The 24,224-nt window shown below is 51.0% G+C and overlaps 1 protein-coding gene across 2 annotated transcripts in view; it reads right to left on the reverse strand.

Moving 5' to 3' along the window:
* Positions 1 to 23,818, reverse strand: part of LOC142904892 (spectrin beta chain, non-erythrocytic 1-like) — a 26,933-nt gene extending 3,115 nt beyond the window's left edge. Inside the window, exons 1-30 of one of the 2 annotated variants that reach the window (XM_076051280.1) lie at positions 23,641 to 23,818; positions 20,954 to 21,177; positions 18,934 to 19,085; positions 18,241 to 18,414; positions 16,203 to 16,294; positions 15,980 to 16,060; positions 15,761 to 15,876; positions 15,458 to 15,570; positions 15,170 to 15,357; positions 14,954 to 15,071; positions 14,493 to 14,651; positions 13,386 to 13,688; positions 13,120 to 13,273; positions 11,830 to 12,407; positions 10,315 to 10,607; positions 9,812 to 9,949; positions 8,971 to 9,727; positions 7,586 to 7,788; positions 6,791 to 6,881; positions 6,561 to 6,707; positions 5,596 to 5,859; positions 5,289 to 5,498; positions 4,263 to 4,352; positions 3,656 to 4,068; positions 3,296 to 3,500; positions 2,178 to 2,552; positions 1,146 to 1,390; positions 779 to 917; positions 590 to 674; positions 88 to 284 (exon numbers count right to left, since the gene is read on the reverse strand). In XM_076051280.1, the coding sequence (XP_075907395.1) occupies positions 88 to 284; positions 590 to 674; positions 779 to 917; positions 1,146 to 1,390; positions 2,178 to 2,552; positions 3,296 to 3,500; positions 3,656 to 4,068; positions 4,263 to 4,352; positions 5,289 to 5,498; positions 5,596 to 5,859; positions 6,561 to 6,707; positions 6,791 to 6,881; positions 7,586 to 7,788; positions 8,971 to 9,727; positions 9,812 to 9,949; positions 10,315 to 10,607; positions 11,830 to 12,407; positions 13,120 to 13,273; positions 13,386 to 13,688; positions 14,493 to 14,651; positions 14,954 to 15,071; positions 15,170 to 15,357; positions 15,458 to 15,570; positions 15,761 to 15,876; positions 15,980 to 16,060; positions 16,203 to 16,294; positions 18,241 to 18,414; positions 18,934 to 19,085; positions 20,954 to 21,101 (6,228 nt within the window). In that variant the 5' untranslated portion in view covers positions 21,102 to 21,177; positions 23,641 to 23,818. Of the gene's footprint in view, positions 1 to 87; positions 285 to 589; positions 675 to 778; positions 918 to 1,145; positions 1,391 to 2,177; positions 2,553 to 3,295; positions 3,501 to 3,655; positions 4,069 to 4,262; positions 4,353 to 5,288; positions 5,499 to 5,595; positions 5,860 to 6,560; positions 6,708 to 6,790; positions 6,882 to 7,585; positions 7,789 to 8,970; positions 9,728 to 9,811; positions 9,950 to 10,314; positions 10,608 to 11,829; positions 12,408 to 13,119; positions 13,274 to 13,385; positions 13,689 to 14,492; positions 14,652 to 14,953; positions 15,072 to 15,169; positions 15,358 to 15,457; positions 15,571 to 15,760; positions 15,877 to 15,979; positions 16,061 to 16,202; positions 16,295 to 18,240; positions 18,415 to 18,933; positions 19,086 to 19,775; positions 20,027 to 20,953; positions 21,178 to 23,640 lie in introns of those variants that run through there. The other variant, XM_076051281.1, reaches the window with a different exon arrangement.
* Positions 23,819 to 24,224: the final 406 nt, after the last annotated feature.

A 24,224-nucleotide genomic window follows, 5' to 3' on the forward strand; every position in this document is an offset into this window, starting at 1 on the left:
TGATCACACACACACATTACACAAATGATGACGGTGGCGTTGGCGGAGTGGCAGCGTGGTGCTGGGTGTGGTGGGCGGCGCCCTGACCGTGGTCAGCCGCTCCAGCGCTGAGAAGCGCTCTTCCCAGGTGGCGGCCGACTTCTCAAAGGCCTCGTGCCGCTTGATGAGCTTCTCCACCTCGTCCACGCTCTGGCCCATCTCCCGGCTCGACAGGTAGGGCTCCTGGCCCAGCAGCCACGCCTCGGCCACGCCCGCGTCCCGGGAGAACTGGTGCACCTCCAGGACTGCAGGGGGCGACACCACCAGGGCCTGTCAGCTGACTTTGACCCTTCCCTGGGCTCCAGGGCTTCACAGAGGCTGTGTCCTATAGCGCCCCCTACTCAGTATGTACGTATTTATATATGTAAAATAAATATATATATATTTATGTATATATATATGTGTGTGTGTCAGTGACATGCAGTCACGTTAAGACCATAATAATGTTTTTTTTTTTAATTAAATGTGCTTTGAAATGAAAGCTGATATGAGTGAGTTGGGTGAGTTGGGACACAGCCATACGTTAGTGAATTTCGGGGGCGGGTCTTACTGAGTCGCAGCCAATCCCACCGGTCCTCCCACTGGTCAATCATCTGTTTGCGCTTGTCGGTGAGCTGCAGCAGCTTCTCCTTGATCTGGGCACACAGGGCACGCAGTAAATCCACTCGGTATCTCGAAACAGACTTGTTTTTGTTTTTCCTCAACGTATCTCAACGTGCGCCTGGTCATGTGACCTCACCTCCTCGGCGGCGTAGTGCTTGCGGGCCAGCAGGGACTTCCCCAGCTCGATGCAGGCGGAGAAGCTGTCGTTTCGTGCGTCGATCTCCGCCTTGATGCCCTGGTGGTTGTTCATCAGCAGCTCCACTGAAGACACGTCCCTGCACACACACGCACACACACACGCATTGCACAACTGTATGCCACACACTTTCATTATGCACAACTGTAATATATATTATATACATACAGATACATTCTGGAAGCGATTTCATTTTTGCATTCCTTTTTTTTTTTTTTTTTTAACACACGCACACACGCAGGTCAAGTCAGTCACACCAGGTGACCTCCTGGTGTGGTGCAGGTCCTCGGCGGGTACGGGGGGCTACCTGGGGTTCTCCTGGGCCTCGATGAGCCGGATCACGTCCTCCATCCACAGCATGAGGTCCCTGACCAGGCTGAAGAAGCGGAACTTGTCCCCGGTGTCCAGCAGGCGGACCTGGCGCTCGTTGCAGGCGTCCAGCAGGTTCCTCCAGGCCTCCAGCACCTCGCTCTCCCTCCGCTGGATGTCGTCCGCTTTGTCTCCGGCGTACGCCGACTGGAGGCGGACCGCGTCCTCCTGCAGCTGCCTCACCTGCGGACGCCGTGAAAAAAAAGAAGAAAGAAAAAAAGAAGAAAAATCAGGTGCTTTAACTTGGCTGCTCGTTGTCTTAATGTTACCTCCTCTGGTATTTCATTATATGTATTATATTATTAACCCTGAGTTCAGGAAGAAGCAGTTATAGAAAAGGGATTACATTACTGTATTATATATAAATAAAGGTATTTAAAGAAAGAAGACATGCAACACTAGGTATATTTATCATAATTTAAAAGTCCAGTGTGTACAATTTGGCCTCATTAATGATTTTTATATTGGTAAAAGCTTAATATAGAGCCCATCAGTACACTAATAAAAGCGTATTATCGCAGTACAATGAAAGTTATTTGGTTTAACCTCCCCATAGAACAGTTCTCATACATATATTAGAATATACATAGATCAGGAGTCTTGCTCCCAGTTAGCTGCCATCTTGCACCGCCATTGTTCGAAGGAAGTGTGTCGTGGACAATCCAGCGCATTTCGTAATTAGGGGGAGTAAACCAACTCAAATGAACCAACGAAGAGACAGGTGGAAAAGGTTCCAGCTTTGTGTGCGCAGGGCCACCGTAGTTCACTGGCAAGCTCGGGAAGGGGAGGGAGAGGGAAAGATGCTGCAATCTAAAATATAACCACTTGGTGTCACTGTTTCTTCTCCACAAATTCTCCAAATAATACAAACTGGTCAGCTTATCGTCACTGAAGCTAACAGAAACGCCCAAATCCAATTGGCGGAATTGGCGGATTTACGTATCCCGTGTTCGTGTGGAGGCGGACTGACCTGCGTGCCCAGCGCCTGCACGTCGTGCTCGAAGGCCGTGTGCATCCGCTGCAGCGTCTCCACCGTGTTCTGGTCGCGGCCCATCTCCTCCGGCAGCTTCTTCTGCTTGTCGGCGATGCGAGCCAGGATCTCCTTGGCGTCGTGGTAGAACTTGTGCAGCTCGAAGGAGGCGGCCAGGATCTGCGTGCGCGTGTCAATGAGCTCCAGCAGGTCGGCCCAGGCCTCGTTCAGGCCGTCCTTCCACTCGGCCACCGTGGCGGCGTCGCCGTGGCCGCTGTTGATGAGCTCGTCGGCCTGCCGGTTGACGGCGTCCACGCGCTCCTGCCCGATGTTGCCCGTGTCGCGGGCAAACTCGCGGAAGCGCTCCTGCAGCATCTGGAGCAGGAGAGGGGTCGGGGGTGTTAGCATTAGCGTTTTTGTGGAATTGATTTATCACACATCAGAGGTTGTCTTGTTTGACAAAGACAAAGATTATTATTCCAGCTTGTAGGGGCAGGTCGAACAGAACACAGAGCACGGTGGAGCAACGCCTCCCCTTCATGCAGGGTCGGATGCAAAGCCACCACTGAACAAACGTTAAATATAAAAAATTTTTGGGGGGGTTTAAATTTTGGAATGGGCTCAGTGATGATTTGAAAATGTGTAGATCTCTGTTGAGTTTTTAAAAAAATATTGACGGGGAAAATGTTTGGCGAATGTAAGGATAAATGATTGAATTGTGACATAATTAAGACGAACATTGTAAAGAATGTTTTGTTTTGTTGTGTTTTTCGTTCTGTTATGGTATTATGTATTACCAGTACGCTGGGTGATCTTGCAGACAGTATAGCAGAGGCAAAAAATAAGTCTCGGCTTCAGCCTAATTCTTTCTTTGTTTACAGAGTAGTTGTTTTTTTTGTGTGTGTTGAGAGTATACAGTGTGCACATTTTTGTTTGTAAGTTGATTGCAAAGAATCTCATGATTTTACTTTCATTCACCCATTCATTCCTTCGCAAACAGGTGATAGTCGAGAGCATCGTAGGCTCATCATCAACATACAGGCCGAGTTGATCACTGTCGACATGAAGGCTGTGTGTTTAGACCAGGGCGGGAACTAAGCCGGATCGTGCACACGTACGGTCACATGCTCGTAGTCCTGGCCCAGCTCGTGCGAGCCGGCCACCACCTCGCGCTCGGCGATCCACTGCTCCAGGTCGTCCACCTCGCGGTTGAGCTGGAAGAGGCGGAGCCTCTCGTCCAGCTTGCCCCGCCTCTCCTCCGACAGGTCCTTTAAGCCGGCGTACAGCTTGTCCACCTGCGACTGACGCATGCTGATTCGCTCACTGACACACACAGAGATGTATATATACACACACACACACACACAGACACACACACACACACGCGCGCACGCACACAGATGCAGGTTAGCTGAGTTTAAAGAACAGACTAGAGGTGGTCCCTGTGTCCCAGGGACGTGGCGGTGGGGGTTGCTAACCTCTCAGGGTGTCCGTCCGCCACCAGCCCCCTGCTGGTCTTGGACAGCAGGTGCACGGTCTCAGCGTAGTCCTCCACCGCCTGCTCCACGTTCTGGTGCTTGGTCTGCATGGTGACGGCGTTGAGCTCGTCCTTGGCCTTCTCCTCCGACATCATGTACAGCTCCTGCTCGCTCATCCAGGCCTCGGCCTCCACCGCGTCAAAGTAGTACTGCTGGGCCTTGTGCGCCTCCTGCAGGCGGCCGTGGCGAGCCTCGGCCTCCTGCAGCAGCTGGCGCCACAGGTCCTGCAGGGTGGCGAGCCGCTGGCGGATGGCGTCGTTGGCCGCGTCGGCGCCGTCCTGCAGGAGGCCGTGGCTGCGCTCCAGGATGTCGTCGATCCGGGGCTGGTGGCCTTGGATCTCCTTCTGCAGGGTCTGCGGGAGACACCAGGAGGGACACGGCTCACACAGCTGGAGGCGGTGGTGAGGAACTCATGCAAGACCTCTGACCTCTGGTCAGTTCAGTCCAAATTATTCTGTCAGAACTTTTTCATTAAAAAAAAAAAAAAAAAAAAAGGGCCTGGTTCTTCAGGGGGTGGGGGCGGGGCTGGGTGGAGTCAAGGACTCACCTGGTTCTTCTTGATGAGCAGCTGGACGGTCTGCAGGTTGTGTCCGTGCTCGGTGGACGTGGCCACGGCCATCCGCTCCTGGACCCACAGCTGCAAGACAGACAAACGATGACCTGCAGGCACTCAGGCACGGCAGCCCCGCCTCCTACTTCCTTACCCAGGCACAATAGCCCCACCCGCCTACTTCCTTCCCCCATTCCGACCTTCCTTCCCGCCTCCTACAGCTAGTCATTTAAACCCAATCTGAATGTAAACTGAAGGTTTTTCAGTTTTCACTGTCAATGTCTCGCACAAGTGGGAAGTAACAAAGTACAAATACTTGATTACTGTACTTAAGTAGTTTTTTTGAGGAACCTGTACCGTTACTTGAGTATTTCTTTTTCTGACAATTTTTGTACTTTGACTCCACATACCTTACATTTGTACACAAATATCTGTACTTTCATTGGAAAATGTTTTTGTTAATTATGTGTTTAAATGAAACAAATTCTGTTAAAAGTGATCCAGTTGCCATTATTTTGTTACAGTTGTTGTTGTTGTTGCTGTGTAGCTCAATATAAAACTGGATCATATTTTAGAAGTAGATTATTTTAGAGGATCTCAGCTTTGGGATCAATTTCAGAATAAACATGTAGAAAATAACATTGGTTATTGTATGTGTGCATGTACAATACATGTATTGTTTCGTTCATTGCAAAAAAAATTTTAAAAAAATGCATTTTTAGTTTTTACTTACAACGTACATTTCAGAATCTGTACTTTCTTACTTTTACTGGAGTGAAGGAGTTGAATCAGTACTTTTACTTTGAAGTATTTGCAATTTTTACTCAAGTACAGTAAGTGAACCAAATACTTTTGGCACCTCTAGTGTCTCGGAGAAAAGCATTAACTAAAGCCAGGGATGGATTTTATTTTCTGATGACCATCCACCCACTTCCTGTCCGGCCCCTCCCCCTCCCCCTCCCTGTCACTGGCTCTGCCGTGGAAGACCCAGCGTTTTCCCAGAGAGTGCTCGCTGGTACGTACAATCTCGTCCTCCATGTCGCGGTTGAACTGGTGGCCCTCTCGCGAGGCCACCAGGAAGTTCCTGCGGCTCCGCAGCGGCTCCAGCAGCTCCTGGAACTTGTTCTCCAGCACCTGCCTGCGCCCGTCCGACTCGTCCTGGCCCAGCGTCTTCACCTGGCTCTGCAGCTCCACCACCTCCCGCTGGCGCACCTCCACCTGGTTCTCCAGCATCTGTCGGGTGGAATGGGGGAGAAGAGGTCGGAGGTCGGAGGGCGGAGGTCGGGGATTTATTCGGGGGGGAGGGGGGGGGCTCGCGTCGTCGACCCACCTGCTGCTTCTTGAGCAGGATGTTGACGGAGGTCAGGTCCTTGCCGTAGTCGTCGGACTGGATCTGGCCCTCCAGGCCGCCCATCCACTTGTCCAGGTCGGCGTAGCTCTGCGTCAGCAGCTCCGCCTTGTTGGCGTCAAACAGGCACTGGGCCTTGGTCTGCGTGGTCGACTCAAGCTCCTCCCACATGGCGTGCAGAGACGACAGCTTCTCCTTCACCACCGACTCCGTCTCGGGCTTCTCCGCCACCAGCAGCAGGCCGTCCTGCAGGGGATGGAGAGGGGGGCGGGGGGGCACGGTGAGGTCAAAGGTAGGCACCAGGGGTGGGAAGTAATAAAGTGCTTCTGTGCTTAAGTAGATTTCTCAGGTATCTGCACTACACTTGAGTACTTGCTTGAAAGTGTTTAAAAAACACAAATTCTGTTCAAAAGTAATTCACTAATTTAACATAGTAATAGGATAAATTATAGCACTTTTTTTATATATATATATATATGATGGCATTGGTTACAGTTATTAAGAGTGTTATCCATTAATGGCTCTCTGTAGTATCAGTGATTACAGTTTGGTTGGGCTGCAGCTGAGTATTGTATTGAGTGTTGCGTATAAGTATTGAAAGTGAAGTTGTTAAAATTCATCCAGATGCTCATGCGTCTGCATGACAATTTCCGTTCAGATTATTCTGTCAGAACTTTTTCATTTTTGCAAAATTATCAACCAATGTATTTATGTAGTTTTACTTTTTGCTAAAGTGCATATCAGAACCTGTACTGTCTTACTTTTACTTGAGTAAAAGAGTTGAATCAGTGCTTTTACTTTGACCACACACTTTACACCTCTTGAGGTCGGCAATCAGCTCCACCTCTCAACCATCTAGACTGACATGTTGACCTTGAGGCCAACTAGCAGACGGATGCTTTGCTGCTACGCTAACAGTGCTGAAAGACTGATGGGACTGATGGGACCTTCTGGATCTTGTCCAGCCACTCCTTGTTGGACTGCAGCTCAGCCATGAAGGCCTGGTGCTTCAGCCACTTGCTGTGCAGGTTCCGGGCCTCGTCGTAGCTCAAGTCCTGAGCCGTCAGCATCTTCTCGTTGATCCACAGGGACAGCTGGACGCAGAGGGACACAGACACTGTTGGTAAGCGGGGACTGAGACGTGGTGCGAGGCGACGACAGAGCCGCTGACACCGACCTCCTGGCAGTCCTGGAGGAACTTCTGAAGATCCCTGTTGTCCTTCAGCCTCATCAGCAGCTCCACGGCCGCCTCCCGGTTCTTCTTATGCCTGCAACAGAGCAGCGGCTGAGGCCACGTTTGACAAACCTGCGGCCACGACGGACTCGAGATGAGTCGGAGCGCCGCCAGTGTCTCCCACGACCACGTGTAAAAAAAACATTCAAATGATTCAAAAAAACAAAAAGACACTCTACTTTTTGTACTTAACTTGTTCCTTCACCTTTCTGCTTTTTTCCCGCTTTCAGTTTCTGCCTGTTTCTTTACTAATGTACCCATTTAATTTAATTTTATTCAATTTTATTATTTTTTGGAATCCTTTTGGGTTGTTTTTTTTTAATTGGAAAACACAACATTACACGATAAACCTTGTGATTTTTTTTTCACACTTATTTATATATGTAAATCATTTGTACTTCTTTCTTTTTCTTTTTAATTCTTCTCTTTTCACCGCATATGCAAATTTTCCAACGTGAGATAAACAAAGGCATTCTTATTCCTACCACTGGGACTTAAAGGGAAACATTTTTTGTTTCTCTTAAAATTGCAGCTCTTTGAATATTGCAGCCATTCTCAAACCTAATCTGTAACAAGTATCTGTTTTAATGGAAAAAAAATCTATATTAAAAAAAATCTCAAAAAACCAAACCAAACCATATTTTATTGATTTTTATCGGAAAGTTTACGGTGACGCAATACTCTGGGTAGCCAGCAGGGGTCAGCACAGAGCCAGCAGCAGCAGCAGCAGCAGCCTACCTGTCGTCGATGGAGGCGACTCTCTCCTGGATGCGGTCGGAGTTGATGTTGCCGTCGCTGGCCAGCCGCCTGCCGGCCTCCACCACGCCGTTGATCTTGTCCTCGTTGGCGTCCATGGTGGTCATGAAGTCCTCCTGCTTCTTGATGGCGGCCTCGGCGCCCTCTAGAGTGCTGGGCATCTCCGTGTGTGCCAGCACGTACTCCTGCAGGGCAACAGGAAGGACGGCGGTGAGAGGAAGGGCTGCGACTATTGATTTTTTTTTTTGTTTGTCGACTATCGATTATTTTTTCGATGAGACGATTCGTCACAATTATCTTCCGTTGTTTCTCAGCACCTGCTCTGGACTTCTGGTCAACCGTTAACTTGCTTAAATCTTCAGACCTGTGTTATGCCGTTGACAACATACGTTTTTTTAAGCAAGTATATTAAAACATAGACACATGAAACATATATCAGTAGCATATTCAATCTTGATCACTGTCAAATAGCTTAAACAGATGTCTTATACTGTATATTACATATATATAATATTTCTTATCACTTCAATATTTCATACAACTTAAATATCCAATAATATGCCCTAAATTCACACAGTTGATAAGTGATAAATGAAAGAGTGCTACAATTCAGTGCAACCGCGAGCTTATACTGATCGCATTTACTTCAGTGAACTTGCATTCGCTAAGCTAGCTTCGTACGCTCATCCAAACGTATTATGTACTTGCGTCACAGGTGTCAAAAGTATTTACCAAATATCTTCCCTCAGTGTTATTCGTGAACGCCTCTCGTGGCATGTAGGTGTCAAACTCCGACCCACAGAAGTACTGCTAATACTACAACTCCCAGAATGCTCTGCTGGTATTCTATTTACTTTAACGGACTATAAGTAACATTTTCTTAATGTACTTTTTCTTGCTACTCCATTGAGCTTCAATGGTTGCACGCTCATTGAAGGATATTATTATTAGTTGTTGTTATTTTATTTTTTAAATAAATAAATGAATTAGCTCATGGAAAAAGGTTACTGTTGAAATTTAAATCAGTAGGCTGCAGATAAAAAAACAGCCATACGATTTTTATCTACATTTTATTTATTTCAATGTGTTTTTTTGATTGGAAATTCGATCTCGCTATTTGATTTGATGTGTGCAATATGAGGTTATTCACTATCGTATTAAGCGTTGCCATATTGAGTGTTGAAGCAAAACTTGTTTGGGTCCATATTAAAGGGTCACGGTTACATTTGGAGGAAGATTTTTTCAATAAATATCCATGTTGTGCTAACTGTGTATTTGCATTTTTGTCGTCAATGTAATCGATTACATCCGTTGGGAGGGGGGGGGGGGGGGGGGCGTGGCCTTCGGGCTCGGTCCGGAGTTCTGACCTGGTTGTTGAGGAAGGCCTCGGCCTGCTTGGTGTCCCGCAGGAAGAGCTGGTAGGCGTGGGACTGGGTCAGCAGGTTCTGCCGGTTCTCCCACATCTTGTGCAGCTCGTTCCAGCCGGTGTCGAGCGCCTGCAGCCGCTGGCGCAGGAACATGTACTGGGCGTCCGTCTCGCCCTGCGTCACCATCTCGCCCATGTCGCGCATCTTCTGGTAGTCCTCCTCGTAGTTGCGGACCTCGTTCTTGATGCCCTCGTGCTGCGCCATCAGCTTCTCGGCCTCGGCCAGCGTGTTGGGCATGTCCTCCGAGGCGATGGCCGTTTGCGTGCGCGACAGCCACGACTGGAAGTCGTCCAGCTCGCGCAGGAACTGCTGCAGCTTGCGCGCCTCGCCCAGCGACTCCTCGCGGTTCTTCAGCGTGTTCTTCATCTCCTCCCACACGCCGGTGATCTCGGCCAGCCGCTCCGTGATGGCCTTGGCCTGCTCCGGGTGCTCCTGGCCCAGCCGCTGGGCCTCGCCCCGCAGGTCGCCCAGCTTGTCCTCGATGGCGGCCAGGTCGCGCTCCATGCCGGTCAGCTTGCGCTGCAGAGCCATGACCCCCGTGAGGTCGTTGCCCAGCTCCTGGGTGGACTCGATGACCCGGGTCTTCTCCTTGATCCAGGACTTGGTCTCGTTGCAGTCCAGGTGGTAGTTCTGCACGCCCAGGGCCGAGTTGAGCGACTCCTTCTTCTGGTCCAGCAGCTCTCGGAACTGACTCCACCTGGAGGGAGGGGGAAGGGGGAAAGGGTGAGGAGTCCAGACTCGCTTTTGGTCTGGAACCAGGAGGTGGTGCCGCTCTTCTAACCTGTTGTTCAGTTTGTCCTGCTGCGCCTTGATGTCCTTCTCACTGGGGTGGCCCTTGTGCGTCAGCTGCCGGGCGATCTGGTTGACGACGGCCACGCGAGACGCCTGGTTGTTCATCTCGGGCTCCAGACTCTCGAACCTGCAGCAGGCAGAAGACATCAGAAGTCAGATGACTGAACTGAACTGAACCGAACTGAACCGAACTGAACTGGGTGTATTTTCTTTTCTTTTTTTAAATTCATTACCACAATAGACCGCATTACAAATTGAAAAGTAACATGTATAATTTCATTCATTCATTCATCTTCTATACCCGCTTATTCCTATTCAGGGTCACGGTGGTCTGCTGGAGCCTATCCCAGCTGTCTTAGGGCGAAGGCAGGGTGACACCCTGGACAAGTCGCCAGTTCCATGTATAATTTATATAAATAAAAAAATAAAAAATAAATAAAAAACTTTGACGAAAACAAAAAGAAAATCCGCAGCATCCGCGGCTCCTCCTACCGGTGCTGTATGACCTCCAGGTCCTCCAGCTTCTCGGGGATCTCCATGTTGTTGAGCCACTGCTCCTTCTCGTCGATCCACACCTCGCAGGCGTTGGCCTCGCTGAACATCTTGTAGAGCGCCAGCGCGTCCTGCAGCGCCTCCTTCCTCAGCTTGGTCAGCTCGGCCACCTCCTTGTAGCGCTCCTCGATGCCGGCCAGCCGGCCGCGCACCTCCTCCGACTCGGCGTCCTGGGCCGGCAGCGTGGCCGCCTGCTCGTGCAGCGCGTCGATGACGGGCCGGTAGCTGGCCACCTGCGTGCGGTCAAACACGGATTATGGTCCTGCAGTTTGGTCGAAAAGGCTACGACTGACGTGGTCGAGAAACTCAAAGTGGCAGAACATGAAACGGCTCGTGTTGAACTGCTACGCTGCGAGATCGGGAGCCGGTGTCATCGCGATGCATCATGGGCAAAATTACCGTAACAGTTAAAAATAAGACTTATCGTATTCTTTGCTGGTATTCTTCAGAAATATGTTGGTCTCTAAACCCACATTTGTCCTGCATTATAAACTGTCCTTGATCTCAGACCGACACGGATACACAACCAGCCAATCAACACGGGGGAAAATTACACTATCACTAACCCAGAGCAAGAACCAATGCAATGCAATGGGGGAGAAAAAGAAAATCAACGTTACATGTAGCAATACGTGAATGGAACGTTTTCCCGAGATATATCACACAAGAGACTTCATTAGCTCGGGTCAAAATGATGTTTTTTTTGCCTCGTGTGTGTGGGTGATTTCCGTGTTTCCTGTATCACTTGGGTTTTCCCTATTTAATACTGGTTTGTCAATATTGGTATGTCAATGACATTTAACGGTCCAGTGTGTAATATTTGGCTTGATTTATGATTTTTATCCTGGTAAAAGCTTAACATACTGCCCATAAATGCATCGAATTAAAGTGTATCATCGCAGTACAATAAAGTAATAAAAAAAGTAATTGGGTTTTCCTACCCTTAGAACAGTTCTCATACATTTATAATAATACACATAGCTCAGGGGTTTTGCTCCCAGTTAGCTGCCGTCTTGCACCGCCATATTTCTAAGGAAGCCCGGTGTGGACAATCCAGCTGCCGGGCAGAGCGCTACATCTTTACCGTGAACACTCACGTGCTCAAATAAACCAACGAAGAGGAAGGTGAACAAGGTATCCGGGTTTGGGTTTGGGTCTAAAATGTAACCACTTGATGTCGCAGTTTCTTCTTCAAGATCTCTAAATATTGCACACTGGACCTTCAACCTTGGGAGCTTGGCTTGTCTTGTCTTGTCTTGTGATTGGACGCTTTGTCTCACTGCATTTTCTTTTCATTTTAAACGATCGTGGCGTCACGTGAGTTAATGTCGGCTTAAAACGCAATTTATGTTACATTGAAAATATCTTTCTGATTGCTGTATGAGGAGCGCAGGAGGACTAGCTGCTGCCTGGTTCATGCTAATCTGAGGATGGCTAATAAAACCCAAGTCAAACCTCGGCGGCCGCATCTTTGTGCTTCCTGGCCAGCGCCTGCGTGGAGAACTCGTCGTGGCCCGTCTCCCCGCTGGACACGATGCGCAGGGCGTCCAGTGTCCAGGTGTCCACGTCCAGGGCGTCAGCCTGGAACTGGTGCAGGGCCAGCGCGTCCTCCAGCCGCTTCTTGCGGGCGGCGGCCAGCTGCTCCAGCGCCGCCCACTGCGCCTGCAGGTCGGCAATGCGCTCCTGGATCTTGGCGGCGGCGAAGTGGCCCGCCGCCACCATGGCGGCGCCCTCGGCGATGGAGTGCTGCAGGTGCGCCGCCCGCCCGCTCATCTCGTCCTCCAGGGCGCGCTGCTGGCTGAGGAGGCGCAGCGTCCCCGTCAGGTCCTTGCCGTGCTCCGGGCTGGACAGGATGTGCTCCTTCTCGCGGATCCAGCCCTCCTCCTCGGCCATCTCCCAGAAGAACTTCCAGAGGCGGCGCGACTCCTCCAGGCGGGCGCGGCGCTCTGCGGCCAGCTGGGTCAGCTCCTGGTAGGAGAACTCCAGGTGGGTCACCCGGTCCTGGATGACCTGCGGGTCGCACGGCTTGTAGCCTGGACAGAGGAGAACTTTGCTTAGTTTGAGGAGCAGGTGGTTGAGTTGTCTGGGCTGGAAGCTGGGCCAACGATGGAGCAAAAGTGATAAACGTTCTATAGGATGATACATTGTGTAGTTGAGTGCTGCAACACACTAGTGTAGCGTGGGATAATGTCAGGCGTGCCATAAGAAAACATCCTATTTCACTTAATTGGTCCAAAAAACACTTGAAAAACACTGATATAGTTTATAGTTTGTAGTTTATGCAGATGTTCTCTGATAGTTTAGCATTGACTGGACAATGGCACACACAATCTCTCAAAAAAGAGAATTTGAAATAGATCTTTTGTCCCAGATCAGCCCGAAACACGCAGGGAAGACTGTCCTATGATAGTTCAGCACGAAAAAGTGAGAAAGACAACAAAATCTCAAAATACGTCCAAAAATCTGGAAAAAAGTCAAACTGTATGCACCGTTAATTTTTTCTGGGGCTAAAAAAAAAAAACTAAAAGTCGCCGATCCACCCGAAACTCACTCAGACGACTGTTCTCTGATAGTTTAGCATGAAACTGGATGATGGCACACAAAATCTCAGCACGTCCGAAAATTAAAAAAAAAAAAAAAAAAAAAAAAAGTCACACTATAGAATATTGTATATCATGTAGTTTGAACGAAGACAGAATGAATCCCACTCAGTTGAAAAATGTCCTCCAGTGCCGAGCTGCTCACCGCTGTCAGTGACCGAGTACTTGGTTGCGTTTGTGCTGACCGCCTTCACCCGGTCCGCCTGAATGGCGATGTCGGTCTCCACCAGGGCGTGTTTCTGCAGGAGGTCCTCCACGCCCAGCAGGTGCTTCCCGTAGTCCTGAGACAGCAGCAACATCTGGACAGCGGAGAGAGAGAGAGAGAGAGAGAGAGAGGAGTAAGGACACAAACGGACGTGGTCACGGCACCAGAACCCGGGCGACGAACCTCCGACTCCAACTGGGGGTTACCTTCATCTCGTCCATCCAGTCCATGATGTAGAGCATCTCCTGGAAGACCCTCTGCAGTCCCAGGTTCATCTCCAGCCTCTGCCGGCGGGCCTTGAGCAGCTCCAGCAGGTACTCCCACAGCCGGATCACGTTGTCCTTCCTGGCGGCGACGCGCTTGATGTCGTGGTAGCGCTCCGCCTCCAGCTCCTTGGCCACAGCCACCACCGCCTGGACCCGTTCCTCGTACGCCGCGATGTCCGTCTCGATGGCCTCGTGCTTCTTGGTGGCCGCTTCCACGGCCTGCAGGTCGAAACCAAAGTTGTCCTGGAGAGAAGAAGCAGGGGCAGGTGGAGGGGGGTCAGTATGCTCCTGAGACCAGACTTCCTGTGGGAAACACCTCGTCCGTCCCAGACCCAGACTCCTCCCATCTGTGGTTCCGCTGTTACTGCACTTCTTACCGTTGTTACTACACCTCTTACTGCGGCTACAACGCCTCTGACTGCTGTTACTCCCCCCCATCCTCCTGTTACAACACCTCTTCCTCCTGTTACGACACCTCTTCCTCCTGTTACGACACCTCTTCCTCCTGTTACAACACCTCTTCATCCTGTTACTACACCTCTTACAGCTGTTACTACACCTCTTCCTCCTGTTACGACACCTCTTCCTCCTGTTACTACACCTCTTCCTCCTGTTACGACACCTCTTCCTCCTGTTACGACACCTCTTCCTCCTGTTACTACACCTCTTACAGCTGTTACTACACCTCTTCCTCCTGTTACGACACCTCTTCCTCCTGTTACTACACCTCTTCATCCTGTTACTACACCTCTTACAACTGTTACTACACCTCTTCCTACAGTTACTACACCTCTTCCTCCTGTTACAACACCTCTTACAGCTGTTACTACACCTCTTCCTCCTCTTACGACACCTCTTCCTCCTGTTCCTACACCTCTTATAGTTGTTACTACACCTCTTCCTACAGTTACTACACCTCTTCCTCCTGTTACTACACCTCTTACAGCTGTTACTACACCTCTTCCTACTGTTACTACACCTCTTCCTACGGTTACTACACCTCTTCCTCCTGTTAATACTCCTCGTCCTTGCCAGACGCAGACCCACCTGTGATACCAGCCTCTGGTTTTCGCTCAGCCAGGTCTCCCTCATGGCGGCCTTGCGGTCGAAGCGTCGGGCCAGTTGCTCCAGTTTCTCCTGGCGGATGAGCTCCATCCTCAGCGCCAACTCCCTCTCGTGCTCCGCCTTCTCCAGTCGTTCCCAGGCCTGGACGGAGCAACATCCACCATCAAACATCAACAGGTTTGGTGGTCTGAATGATATCACCAGAGTGAGCTCTAAAATCACTGGTGTCCAGCTGAAGGACCTGATCTCTCTTGGGCATACTTGTACAGTTTCTTCTTTGTTCTTATATTATGCTATTTTATGTGATGCTATGGACAGGATTGATTGTAAAGTTAATTGCCCTCTGGGACTAATGAAGCATTCTGAATCGGAATCTGGATCTCCTGGCACGTGAATCAGGTGCCTTCGGGCGTTTGGTCTACGACCTCTGACGACCTCCTCACCTTGTTGATGTCTGAAATGAGCTTCCCCTCTCGGGGCATGTAGACCTTCTGGTTGTTGGCTCGCATCTTACTCTGGATGGTGAAGAGCAAAACCTCCAGGTTGCCCTTCTCGGTGAACCTGCGAGGAGGAGGGAAGAGGGGGAGGAAACCTTTGAGACCCTCTGAGATCAACCCACAGCAGCACGGCGAAGGTGTCGGAGAGGAAAAGCTTCTGACTTGGGCGGCTTCTCCACCGTCCTGTAGGTGTTGAAGGCCTGCAGCTGCTGCTGGACGCCCGCCAGCGAGTTGGCAAACTTCCTGTTATTGAGGATGATGATGGTCTGCTCGATCCATTCCAGCAGGTCTGACGCCAGGGACTCGTACTTCTCAATCATCTTCTCCGTCTCAATGGCGTTGTCCAGCACCTGGAAAGAAGAAGAAGAAGAAGAAAAAGACGACCTTCAGACTGATGCGTGACCCCTGTGACCCCTGTGACCCCCAAAAGCTCGATAAGCGACCCAGCACCTTGCCGATGCGTTTGCCCTCCACCTTCAGGGCCTTCATCTTGGAGAAGTAGTGGTAGTAGGTCACCACGTAGGTGATGACGGACTTCTCGTCTGGATGGTCCACGCTGATATCTGCAAAAACCCAGCGACAGCCGTTAAGTGAAGCTGCACTGCAAACATGTTGCCACCTTAGAGCCTCCCGAACCCTTTAGCACGTTGACAGTCTTTAGCTCTACGTCACGACACTGCTCCAACCCCCTGCAGGTGATTATCACTACTGCAGGCTGGAGCTTTTCCCTTCAGAACGTATTTGCAGTGTTACCTTCAGGGTCCAGCAGCTTGGTCAGGCCCAGGTGTTGCTCGGCCTGGTTGAAGGCATTCTGCAGGTTGTAGTGAGCGTTTGACTTCTTCAGCTTGTCAAAGTCGATCAAGTCGGGCCTGAGCAGGAGCAACAGATGTGACATCAGCTCCACCACGACGTCGTCGCCGCCGCCGCCGCCGCAATGTCAGAGAGGTATCTCTGCGCTGACTGATCACTCACCTGTGTTTGTGGATGAGGGCGTTGAAGGCCATGCCGTCCCTCCAGCTGGTGGTGAAGTTGCGGATGTTGACGTTGGAGTAGCTGCAGAAGACGGAAACGGTTCAAAGTAGTGCTCAGGGCACCAAACTGAGACAATACTAAAAAATAAAAAAAACTGAAAACAAATCGCTGCCAGCATTTTTAGCTTAACAACAATGACTGTGTTATCGTTATTGAGTCTCACCCAGCTGTCTTCATCTGACACCAGAGCAGCAGAGCATCTTTGGCCGAGCGTTTCTCCTTGTTGTCTTCAGTCTCCACACTGATGTCCTGGATCTGCAAAACACACTTCCACCTGTTACTACAACTCTTCCGCCTGCTACTACACCGCTCCCCTGTTACGACAGTTCTTATGCCTGATACTTTACCTCTGACTACTGTTACTATGCCTCTTCCGCTTGTTACTACACATATTGCTGCTGTTACTACACCTCTCCTACCTTTACTACACCTCTTCCTGTTGTTACTGTACCACTTCCTGCAGTTACTACACCTCTTCCCATTGTGGTGTGTGTCCCACCCTGACCATGTGCTTGGTGATGATACTTGATTACTACACCTCTTCCCACTGATAAAAACACCTCTTCCACCTTTTACTACACCTTTTACTGCTGTTATTACATTTTTGCATTCCTGCAGCAACTGTTCCTCTTCCTGCTGTTACTGTTCCGCTTCCTGCTGTTACTGCACCTCTTCCTGCTGTTACTACACCTTTTACTGCTGTTATTACATTTTTCCCGCTGCTACTGTTCCTCTTCCTGCTGTTACTGCACCTCTTCCTGCTGTCTGCACCTCTTCCTGCTGTTACTGCACCTCTTCCTGCTGTTACTGTTCCTCTTCCTGCTGTTACTGCACCTCTTCCTGCTGTTACTGCACCTCTTCCTGCTGTTACTGCTCCTCTTCCTGCTGTTACTTCACCTCTTCCTGCAGTTACTGCTCCTCTTCCTGCTGTTACTGCACCTCTTCCTGCTGTTACTGCTCCTCTTCCTGCTGTTACTTCACCTCTTCCTGCTGTTACTGCTCCTCTTCCTGCTGTTACTTCACCTCTTCCTGCTGTTACTGCACCTCTTCCTGCTGTTACTGCACCTCTTCCTGCTGTCACTACACCTCTTCTCACCTGTTTTCCTTCACCTCTTCCAACTGTTACTGCTCCTCTTCCTGCTGTTACTGCTCCTCTTCCTGCTCTTACTTCACCTCTTCCTGCTGTTACTGCACTTCTTCCTGCTGTCACTACACCTCTTCTCACCTGTTTTCCTTCACCTCTTCCAACTGTTACTACACCTTTTCTGCGTGTTGTGGTTGTGTTATTGGTGCAAACGTTGTGGGTCCAACACTGTGTTGTTGCCAGTGAATGAGGAGCAGCTCTGAGTGGCTGATCATCAGGAGGAAATGAGAGCTCACTGGTCAGACAGTCACAGTGAGGTCCAGTCAGGTTTTGACCCCAACTCGGGCCGTTTCCACGACAACAGCCTGCAGTCGGTGGAATGTCAACACACCTGGACTTTGACCTCAGAGGAGGCCGTCAACAAATCGCACACCTTATTATGTGCTGAGAGGGGGTGTGGTCCGTTTGCTCTGTCCTTTATATCAATTGGCCTGTGTGTGCCCAGATGCCACCGTGTTTCCATGGTGGTCCGGGACGGACCGGACCTCCCCCGATTAACCCATGAGACCCCCTGAAAGCCTCAAAGCACAATTGAAGGGGGTCTCATATTTTATTTTTTGTATGTATATATGTATATATGTATGTATGTATGTATGTATGTATGTATGTATGTATGTGTATATATATATAGTATGTGTGTGTGTGTGTGTGTATACATACACTGTACATGTACACATATATATGTATATATACACACATATCTCTATCTCTATCTCTATATATATATAGATATATATAGATATATATCATATATATATCTATATATATACTAATGGTCACTAAAATGTCTTTAAGATCACCCTGTCTCATATAATTAAAATAATAATAATAATTATTCACTTTTTTTGGGGGGGCCAAGCGGAACTTCTGTCTGTGTGTATGTGGTGTTATGTCGACTGTCATTGCTCGCATCCATGAAATATTGTCGGGTTATTATAGGCTTCCTGCATGTTTTTTAGAAATTTAGACTGGTATTGAGTAACAATCAGGAGGATGGCGGACCCCCCCATGGGTTGTAACCAGTGTGTGTTCCGAGTGACTGGGTGGACTGGCGGACCTGGAAGCGGAGGATGATGGTCCAGATGAGGCCCAGCGTCAGTCGGTGGTTCCCGTCCACAATGTCGTGGGAGCCCATGTTCTCCAGGTGGACGCGCTGCTCCTTCAGGAACTGCAGGGCCTTGTCCACGTTCTCCAGACAGTGGATACGCATCCGCCCCTTTGTGGGCTTCGGCTGGAAGACAACAGAGACGGCGGTCGTGTCAGCGGAAGCGCACTGCCTCTCACGTCCACCGGGTGCTGCTGTCTGACCTGCAGCAGACACAGACTGGACTTCCTGACGCAGGATGCAGCGCAGGAAGTGGAGAGCGGTGCGAGGCCGCCTTTATCTAATCTGGCTCCCGATGCGCGGAGCAGGACTCTGTCCTCAGGTACAGCCCGGACAGGAGGGTGCGCAGTGGGACACGCCCACTGCTGTGACATCACAGCCCCCACCACGACTACAGCTGGCCAAATACTTCTACTGTTGTGTAGCGAGTAGAGCTGGTATCACAATGTCCACAATGTCTTAGCCAGGCACTGCACAGTGCAGTGCAGGGAGTCTAGTGAATTCCAGTGCAGTGTGTTGTTGTGCAGTGCTGCCTAGTGATGTGTGTTAGAGTGGCAGGTGTTGTGCAGTGCAGTTCTGTGCAGTATTGTGTAGTCCATGTCTAGCGATGCGTGTTAGAGTGGCAGATGTTGTGCAGTGCAGTACCAGTTTCTCTCCTGACAGAACCTCCAGCAGCTTGATGAGCATGCGTCCATCTCTCAGGTCCATGTAGAGGTCAGTGATCCTGCAGGACACTCTGGACAGGTGCGAGTTGACCCACTTAGTGAAGGTCTTCTTCTGCACCGCCTCACGTTCATCTACACACACACACACACAGGGACACACACACACACACACACACACACACACACACACACACACACACACACACACACAGAGGAGCGGGTTAGTCCAGTAACTCAAATGCTTCTCACCATCTTTCCTGCTGTTCAGGATGAAAGTAGCAAACTGGGTTGGGACCAGGTTCATACTGGATTTTGGCGTGGAACTGGAATGAGGCACCAGTCCCCACTGACTGTTGACATTCTTCACCAAAGACCACCAACTTGCAGACCACAACCGCCCCCTCCACCGCCACCGCACACACACACACGCACACACACGCACACACACACACGCGCACACACACACGCGCACACACACACGCGCACACACACACGCGCACACACACACACACACACACACACACACACACACACACACACACACACACACACACACACACACACACACACACACACACACACACACAACCTGAGCCAACCCTTCACTGCTGAAGCTAAGGCTAATGAGTGAGTTAGCACTAATACAGCGATACACACCTTAGCCACAGGTTCATTTTAACGTTAGCATTTTGGAAAAGGTCCAAACCAGAACCAGACCAAGAGGCAACCAACCTGGACAGGAAATGACTGGACCCACCCTCCCCCCAGCCCCAGAGTCAGGTTGAACAGAACCACAACCAGCTCCTCCTCCTCCCTCCTTACCTTGCAGCTGTTTGAAGCGACCTTCCAGCAGGTCAAAGTTCTGCAGCTGATCCGGGTCCTCCGTCCACTCCATGGCCCCCAAACAACCCTCAGCCCACCCCGACCGCCTTCGCAAGGACACTTTCAGCTAAAAAATGTGCAGTGAACCACGGAGTGAGAAAACACAGCGAGCGGCTCAGCGCGCCAGCGAGAGTCCAGAGGTCATGGAGTCACCCGCAGACTGAGGGTGTGTGTGTCTGTCCCACCCCGCCCAACGCTAACAGCACCTCCTCGCTGCTCATTCTCCTTCAACTATGATTGTTCTGTTTCCCTCCAGAAAACACACACACACACACACGCACGCACGCACACTCACACACACACACAAGTGCGTGCGTACAAGCCCAGCCTATTGAAAGCACCGCCCCCACACAAACTGGAATAATACTGTGAGAAGTCAGTGTTCTATTGATTTCTTTAATTTTTTTTTTATAATTACAGGAGGAAACTCAATCTTTCAAAATAAAAAGACTTCCTGGCTGAATTATAAAGGCTCCAATCTTTTTGCGGCGGCCCAAAACACAGCGCCATGTGGGGAGGTTTTGCAGCAGTTTGCATGTTGTCGTGTGTTATGCGTTGTCACTTTCTGCCATCTCTGACTTTGAAATGATACAGGAGACGGCGTCAAAGTGGAAACAAGGAGGTTGGTCACTGTGGGTGGGGTGCAGCAGCCAATAAGGAGCCAAAAATACGGCGCCACTGGGTGGGCGGAGCCTTTATAGTGCGGCTGGTTTCAGCTTCAAACGTCTCATCTTTTGATTTTCTGAACTGATTTTACTGCATTAACCAACATTTAACACACAACTTTAGAGTGATGTCATTGTGTGTGTGTGGGTGTGTGTGTGTGTGTGTGTGTGTATGGGAAGTTTCCCCTCATTGTTCCCTCACATTCCTGACTGAAGGACAGGAAGTGAGACACAAACATCCTGCTCTCGCTCTCTCTCTCACACACACAAACACACACACACACACACACACACACACACACACACACACACACACACACACACACTCGGTACACTGATGACCTCATTACAAGGCAGCCAATCACAGGAGCCCCTGTGTGATGGGTGATGACGGCAGAGGATCTGGTGTGTGGCGCCCCCTGCTGCCGGTTTCGGGGGGGGGCGGGGCCTTACCTGCCAGTGCCTTGATGCGGGAGCGCTCGAAGAGCCGCGCCGAGCTGTTCTCATTGTCCCACTCTTCTTCCCAGCGATTGTTGACCGTGTCGCTGCTGCTGTACTGCAGCTCCATGTGCTCCAACTCGGCCGCCACCGCCGTCATCATGACTGTTGACCACCAGGGGGGGACGCACCTGAGCTCAGCGAGGACGCGTCAGCATGGACGGCTCCAGGCCACCGCCCTGTGGACACACACACACACAGGGGGGGGGGGTCAGTGGACGATGACGTAATCGGCCACCAACTCACAGCAACAGTGGAGATCATCAGCAGAGTGTGTGTGTGTGTGTGTGTGTGTGTGTGAGTGTTGCAACCAGCAGAGGGCGCTGCGGTCCGTCGCAGCTGATGTGATGAGAACCGATTGTTATTGTTGATAGCGGCAGCAGGGGATCATGGGTAATGGGTAAAATGAGGAGCCATCTCTGCTGTGTGTGTGTGTGTGTGTGTGTGTGTGTGTGTGTGTGTGTTGCGTGCAGGCCAGGCAGCACGCTGAGCTCTGGTTGGCTGAGGGCGGGGTCAGCTGACTGGGCCTAATGGAGGAAGTGCACCAAGTGTTAGAGCGAGCAGCTGAAGCCATTAGAACACGTCCACAGGGAGCGGCTCTGCTAATGGACCAGACTTCCCACAATCCTCTGCTGCCTGATGGAGTGGTTCAACCCCCCCCTCCCCCCGACACACCTCCACCCTCCCCCTGCCACTTTGATCCCACCCAAGAAGTCCAGGAAGGACAGCTGAGCAAACGCTGCCTGCTCAGCTGACCACAGAGACACAGACAGGGACTGACAGGCTCCGCCCACTTTTATTGATGGGAGGGGGGAAAAACGCAGGGAGAGTGTATTCACAAAAAGTGGAGGTGTGATGAAGATAGATGAAGACACACACACACACACACACACACACACACACACACACACAGACGGAGCTCGGCTAGCCCAGCAGCTGTCCGCAGCCTTTATGCTAAGCTAACGCTGTGACTGCTGTGAATGTTGTCACATGCCATTTGTCAACAGCTGCTCCAAGTGTCGCCATGGTAACCAACAACTGTTGGTGGAACCAGAGCAGAAAGCAGAACTGGAATCAGGACTGGGACCAGGACTGGGATCAGGACGGGGATCAGGACTGGGACCAGGACTGGAATCAGGACTGGGGCTAGGACTGGGATCAGGACGGGGACCAGGACGGGTATCAGGACTGGGGCTAGGACTGGGATCAGGCCTGGAGCCAGGACTGGGATCAGAACTGGAATCAGGACTGGGATCAGGACTGGGATCAGGACTGGGATCAGGACGGGGACCAGAACTCTCACCGTCAAATCAGGTCCTTTGTGTCCCTGCTGAGCGTCATATCCATGGACACATCAAAGCCTTGCGATTGGAAGACAAACGACCATGTGACCAGTTGCAGCCTTTCCAGCAGGGCCACAACCATCAGTCTGTTCCAGACGCCGGACAATGAGAGCTCACACACGCAGTCATTTCCTGTTTCCCCGTCCGCCCGTCTGTCAGTCAGTGTGTCTGGTCTCAGTGAGGCAGCAACAGCAGCAGGAGCAGCAGTTGATGCTGAGGCCGACGGAGCCGATCAGCTGATCAAGATCCTCCTCATTAATGATTCATCCACCTGTTTACTGCCACTGAACAGAGGAGACGCAACCAGACAACGAGACTTTGCTATGATGACGCAGGGCTCGCCCGGTTAGCATCCTGCTTCCAGAGGCTTCAGTAAACCAGGAGCCGCTTTGATCATCACAGCTGTGATTTTAAACCTCACCCTGACGGTTCAGACTGTAGAAATGATGGTTGTGATGGTTCTGACTGGAGAAAAAACTCCGGGAGTTTACAAATTCTGGCTCGACGCTTCTAAAAGGACGAATGTGACGAGGTTATCAGGAGAACGTTGTTCTGCAGGAGGTTCAGGTAGAACAGGAGAGAGGAACCTTCAGAATGTTCCCCTCAACCGCTAACAGCCGTTAAGAAATACTTCGGATTCTACGGGCCCAGCAAAGGGGGGTCGGGGGGGGGCGTCTAACAGGGACTCCAACCAGCAGCGTCTGGTTCTCACACAGTCAGGAACAGAACCCTGAACATCACACAGAACCTTCCAGCACAAAACCTGAATGGAGAACCTCCGAAGTTCTCGTCATAAAGGTCCAACAACACTGTTGTCGTAGTTGTTATTGTGGAGACCAAGTCACGTTTAGCATTCCACCGTCATGGAGCAGATGGAACCATGTGTTCCTGCTCCAGGAGGTGAACCTGGAGGAGGAATCTCAGTCAGTCAGGCAGGCAGACAGGCAGGCAGGAAGGCAGGCGTTCCTAGAACGCGTTGGCCGGAAGTTCTTCATTCTATTATTACATCAGGCTTTGTTTTGTTTTTTTCGCGTTTGGGAGATTTTGTTTCTCCGGGAAAAAAAAACAAACAAAAAAAAAAAACACGAAGAGTTCAAACTGATAGTAGCCTATGGACCAACGGAGTTACCGGAAACTTGAACACAACATAACCCACCCCCGCCCCTCGACACACACACACACACACACACACACACACACACACACACACACACACACACACACACACACACACACACGCCCCGTCTCCGTCCGTCCCCCAATCCAAACACAACACACGGGCTCGGTCTGGTCTATTACCTGGAAAACAGCGGCACTGATTCCGTTGCTTAACTTGATTGTCCTACGTTCGTTTTGCCGCGGAGGTTCGGGGTGCAGCGGCAGGCCGCCGGACTCGGGCCGCTCGGTCCAGCCGCTGGATCGGAACCGGACTAATGTTAGCTGCTCATTGTGCCGCGCGCTCGCGTGCGCGCACACAAACACACACATACACGTAAACACGCGCGCGCGCAAACCGCCTCCTCCCGCGGCCACGCCTGTTTTCCTCCATACATGGCGCACCGTTATTCAGCTCCATCCTCCGCCGAGTCCGGGGGCCGCTGGCCGGGGCGGGAGAAACGAGCGGCGGCCCTGCCCGGCGGCCCACTGGAACCGAGGCCCGGATGGGCGGCGGGCCTGCGGTGGGCCTTACGGCACCGAGGGAGGGAGGGGTGTGTGTCTGTGTGTGTTGTGGCGGGGCGGGGGGATGGGGGGGTGCACGGGGCTCCGACGTGAAGCCAAGTTGTCGGGAGGCTCCGCAGCTCCAATCTGAGCCGTGGCGGGAGGCGAGAGAACGCCGAGAGCCGCGGGGAGGGACGAGGACGGCGGATTTACCTGCTCACTGG

Source organism: Nelusetta ayraudi, unplaced genomic scaffold (assembly GCF_046127955.1).
Source record: "Nelusetta ayraudi isolate G7.1 ecotype Tasmania unplaced genomic scaffold, CSIRO-AGI_Nayr_v1 ptg000134l, whole genome shotgun sequence".
In the NCBI taxonomy this organism is placed as follows: domain Eukaryota; kingdom Metazoa; phylum Chordata; class Actinopteri; order Tetraodontiformes; family Monacanthidae; genus Nelusetta; species Nelusetta ayraudi.